Source organism: Gekko japonicus, unplaced genomic scaffold (genome assembly GCF_001447785.1).
Source record: "Gekko japonicus isolate JY-2015 unplaced genomic scaffold, Gekko_japonicus_V1.1 scaffold5299, whole genome shotgun sequence".
Lineage (NCBI taxonomy): Eukaryota > Metazoa > Chordata > Lepidosauria > Squamata > Gekkonidae > Gekko > Gekko japonicus.
In genome coordinates, this window is record NW_015160379.1 from 43629 (window position 1) to 48487 (window position 4859).

Below are 4859 nucleotides of genomic sequence, written 5' to 3' on the forward strand. Positions count from 1 at the left end.
CCTCTGTAGATTGGAGATGAGCTATAATTCTAAGGGATACTGGCAAGCCTAGGCAAGTGTCATGGGGGGGAGGAAGTGAAATTTTTCCCTACTGCAGTGTCGTCCCCAAAAGGCATGACTTGATTGTTTTATCTTGTGTGGAAAAGTCAGAGTTTAGCCGGTTTGGCTACACATATGAGAAAGAGAGGGAATCCTGTCAGAGTGGAATGTTGGTGTCTGAGAGACTGGTGTGACACCAAGCTCGCTAGTTATATTTTACAAGTTCCTTTTTCCAGAATCCTATTTTGTTCTTATTTTTATTTTTTAATTTATTTATACATTCCTCCACTTGCAGCTGCTGGATGACCTTGGGCAAGCCATAGTTCTGTCAGGCCATAGTTCTGGCACTCTCAAGGACAGTTCGTGGCAAGGACAGTTCGTGGCACTCTCAAGGACAGTTCTGTCAAGAGCTCTCTGAGCCCCACCGACCTCACAGAGTGTCTGTTGTGGGGAGGGGAAGGGAAAGGAGTTTGTAAGCCGCTCTGAGACTCCGAGTGAAGGGCAGGGTATTAATCCAATCTCTCCTCCTCCTCTGTAGTTGGAGATGAGCTGTAATTCTAAGGGATACTGGCAAGCCTAGGCAAGTGTCATGGGGGGGGGAAGTGAAATTTTTCCCTACTGCAGTGTCGTCCCCAAAAGGCATGACTTGATTGTTTTGCTCCCTGTGTACCCCAGTCCCCCAAAATTTGGTGAGTCGTCCCCAAAAGGCATGACTTGATTGTTTTGCTCCCTGTGTACCCCAGTCCCCCAAAATTTGGTGAGGGCCACCAACAATGTAGATTTCTCCTGTTTACACTGCCTGCTCTTTTATCTCCAGAGTGGGTTCTATTTTTTGCTCAAATTACCAGGTATACCTTATGTGTGTAGAATCTATTGAGATCTGGGAACTGACTTTTTGTACATCCTCTGAGTGATTTAAACTCTTGGCAGTGCGGTTCACAGTTTCTCCCTGTGAATAGACACAGTCTGTTGATTTCCTTGCTGGGTAACAGAATGTTTTAAGAGCTACTATATTTACTTGGTTGTTACGAATTTTTAATTGATGTTTCTGGGCTTGGGTTTATTCCCATGCAGATTGGGGCGCGGTTTCTCATCAGAAACACAGGCCAGAGTCAAATTAGGATTGGGAAGACCCAGGTTCAAATTCTCCACATTTGCCATGGAAGCTTGCTGGCCGACCTTGGGCCAGTCATGCACTCTCGGCATAACCTACTTTGCAGGGATGTTGTGAGGATATAATGGAGGAATGATGTAAGACACTTTGGGTCCCCACTGGGGGGGGAAGTAGGGTATAAATCTCTACCTACACAGAGTTTCTTCTTCTGAACCTGGAGGTTCCATTTAGTCGTCATGGCGAGCAGCAATCGATGGATCTCGCCCTCCTTGAATCTGACTAAAAAAGGTAAAGGTTAAGGTCTCCCTTGCTCGAAAGCCAGTCGAGTCCGAGCCTAGGGTTGCGGTGCTCATCTCCGTTTCAAAGCGGAAGAGCCAGCGCTGTCCGAAGATGTTTCCGTGGTCATGTGGCCAGCATGACTAAACACCAAGGCGCACGGAACGCTGTTCCCTTCCCACCGAAGTGGTCCCTATTTATCTACTTGCAATTTCTTGCTTTCGAACGGCTAGGTTGGCAGGAGCTGGAACTAGAGACGGGAGCTCACTCCGTCATGCAGCACACTCAGGTCTCGAACTGCTGAACTACCGACCTTCCACAGCCTGCAGTTCAGCGTCTTAACCAGACACTAAATGATGTTATGGCTGTAATCTAGTCTCTTTTGTTATTGTATTGTTCTATGGGTATCTAGCACACATCTGTATATTTTTTCATACCAGACTGTCTTGGGATTATGTGTTGTTCTTGTGGAATGCATGCAGACATGTCCTTAACTGGCTGTTTTCTCCTAGGGAGCTAATGGCAGATGCTACCTGCTGATACTCCCACTAGGAGGCCTGCCGGCTTCTAAAATTAGCCCTTGGAAGAGTGGGGGCCTCTATTCCTCTCAACCCTCTTCCGCTCCTGCCATTACTGAGAGCCCCTGGAATGCAATTAAATTCCACCAAGAGACGGGCAGATGGTTGGGAGTGACTTCAAGAGTCCAACAGGCTTGTCAAACGGGTACTGCTTCCCCCAAAGAGTGATTAAAATGTAGAATTCACTGCCACAGGAAGTGGTAGTTTCAAGAGGGGATTGGATAGACATACGGAGCAGAGGTCCATCAGTGGTTGTTAGCCACCAGGTACAGATGGAAGACTCTGTCTGGGGCAGTGATGCTCTGTCTTCTTGGTGCTTGGGGGCAAGAGTGGGAGGGCGCTCTGTCTTTTTGGTGCTTGGGGGCAAGATTGAGAGGGCTTCTGGAATTCTGGCCCTGCTGGTGGACCTCCTGATGGCCCCTGGGTTCTGGCCACTGCGTGAGACAGAGTGTTGGTCTGGATGGGCCATTGGCCTGATCCAACATGGCTTCTCTTATGTCTGGGGCAGTGATGCTCTGTCTTCTTGGTGCTTGGGGGCAAGAGTGGGAGGGCTTCTGGAGCTCTGGCCCCACTGGTGGACCTCCTGATGGCCCCTGGGTTCTGGCCACTGCGTGAGACAGAGTGTTGGTCTGGATGGGCCATTGGCCTGATCCAACATGGCTTCTCTTATGTCTGGGGCAGTGATGCTCTGTCTTCTTGGTGCTTGGGGGCAAGAGTGGGAGGGCTTCTGGAGCTCTGGCCCCACTGGTGGACCTCCTGATGGCCCCTGGGTTCTGGCCACTGCGTGAGACAGAGTGTTGGTCTGGATGGGCCATTGGCCTGATCCAACATGGCTTCTCTTATGTCTGGGGCAGTGATGCTCTGTCTTCTTGGTGCTTGGGGGCAAGAGTGGGAGGGCTTCTGGAGCTCTGGCCCCACTGGTGGACCTCCTGATGGCCCCTGGGTTCTGGCCACTGCGTGAGACAGAGTGTTGGTCTGGATGGGCCATTGGCCTGATCCAACCTGGCTTCTCTTATGTTCACATGTTCAAGCCCCCGGGACACTTTTTATTTCTGTATATTTTCCCTTCCTTCTCCTTGCAGGATGATTGAATGGGTCTCTTGGCCGCTGGGGAAGAACATAGACAAGTGGATCATAGCCCTGCTGAAGAGTTTGGCTGCTGTGAAGAAGTTCAGCATCTTGATCGAAGTCACCCTTTCCAAAATTGAGAAGGTCTGTTTCTCTAGCAAAACATTTCCTGCTTTTCCCTCATGTCACGGGGTTCTGTGGTGGTGGAAATGGCCCTCAAGTGTCAGATGGCGACCCTCATTGGGTTTTCAGGGCAAGAGATGAATCGAGGCGGTTTGCCGTTGCCTGCCTCTGCGTCGTGGCCCCAGATCTCCGTGGGTAGTCTCCCATCCACGTACTAACCATGGCCAACCCTGCTTAACTTCCAAGGGCTGATGAGATTGGGCTGCTCTGTGCTATTTGGGCTGAGGCTGACTTCCTGGGTGGTGGGAAAGTACTGTCATGATGCAGCCAACTTCTACACTCCCGACTTTGGCAGCCTGGAACGACAAAATAGGGGATCAATTCATCATGAGCAGGATCAGGGGTAATTTCCTGCAGGAGCGCACAGGAGCGGAGCTCCGGTAGTAAAGAGCCCAGGGGGCGGGCACATGCAACAAGCCCCACCCCCTGCTCCCAGCAGCCCTCATTCAGAGCAAGAAGCAGCCAGGTACGTTTCAGAGCTCCCCCCGGTCCAAAAAAGTCCAGTGGCACCTTTAAGACCAAGTGTTATTCAGGTACAAGCTCTCCCTCCTCTGCGAGGACAGATCTGCACGTTCCCCCCCCCCCCGATAGCTAGCAATCCAAAACAGTCCAGTGGAGCCTGAGCGGTGGGTGTTGCCTTCTGACACACTTCCGGTGAGGTCAGGGGGTGTGGCATATGCAAATGAGTCATGTTAATGAGCTCCTGCACCTCTTTTTCTACGAAATGACCCCTGAGCAGGATCACCAATTAATTCGAACAAAGTCGGGGTGGTTCTACCAAGGTTTATTCCAAGTTTGTCCTCCTCTGGTCCCCACTCCCCAGTACTCTTCTCCCTTCCAACCCAAGTTGTCATACGTGGGTACACTTTTAACACCCCATTTGCTCCGACATCTTGTTGGGGTTCCTCATGTTTGAAGAAGAAGAGAAAAGATTGGGTTTATACTCTGCCCTTCACTACCCAAAGGAGTCTCAGAGCGGCTTACAATCTCCTTCCCCTTCCCCTCCCTAGAACACGCACCCTGTGAGGTACGTGGGGCTGAGAGAGCTCTTTCGAGGACTGCTCATGAGAGAACAGTCTTGAAAGAACTTGTGACTGACCCAAGGTCACACCAGCAGCTGCATGTGGAGGCGCGGGGAATAAAACCCAGTTCTCCCAGATTAGGGTCTGCGCTCCTAACCACAACACCAAAGTAGCTTCACCTCTCTTCTTCTTTGACCCACGTGTCTTGGGCTAACAAGAACTTACTTTTCTATCTGACAATAATTAATGCATTATGTTGTCGGAGGCTTTCACACCCGGAGTTCATTAGTTGCTGTAGATCTTCTGGGTTGTGTGGCCATGGTCTTGGCATTGTAGGACCTGACGTTTCGTCAGCAGCTGTGACTGGCATCCTCAGAGGTATAACACAGAAAGATGGAGTACTCTCTGTGTCAAGGTGAGAAGAAAAATGGTAGGCAGGTAATTTATATCTACGCAGGAAAGCTCCTCCTTCAGCAACTCACAGCCTGGGAAACTCCTACAAGATAATGACTCAGCCCTACCCCACCTTCCTGAGTAGATATAAATTACCTGCCTACTACAAACTCTGTTTGATGCCGG

At 50.3% G+C, this 4859-nt stretch overlaps 1 protein-coding gene across 1 annotated transcript in view; it reads left to right on the forward strand.

Moving 5' to 3' along the window:
• LOC107115918 (ubiquitin carboxyl-terminal hydrolase 35-like) overlaps positions 1-4859 on the forward strand; it is a gene marked incomplete at its 3' end in the record, with an annotated part of 17589 nt that overhangs the window by 5281 nt on the left and 7449 nt on the right. Inside the window, exon 3 of the mRNA XM_015417719.1 lies at positions 3090-3219. Coding sequence (XP_015273205.1) covers positions 3090-3219 — 130 coding nt within the window. The remainder of the gene's footprint in view (positions 1-3089; positions 3220-4859) is intronic.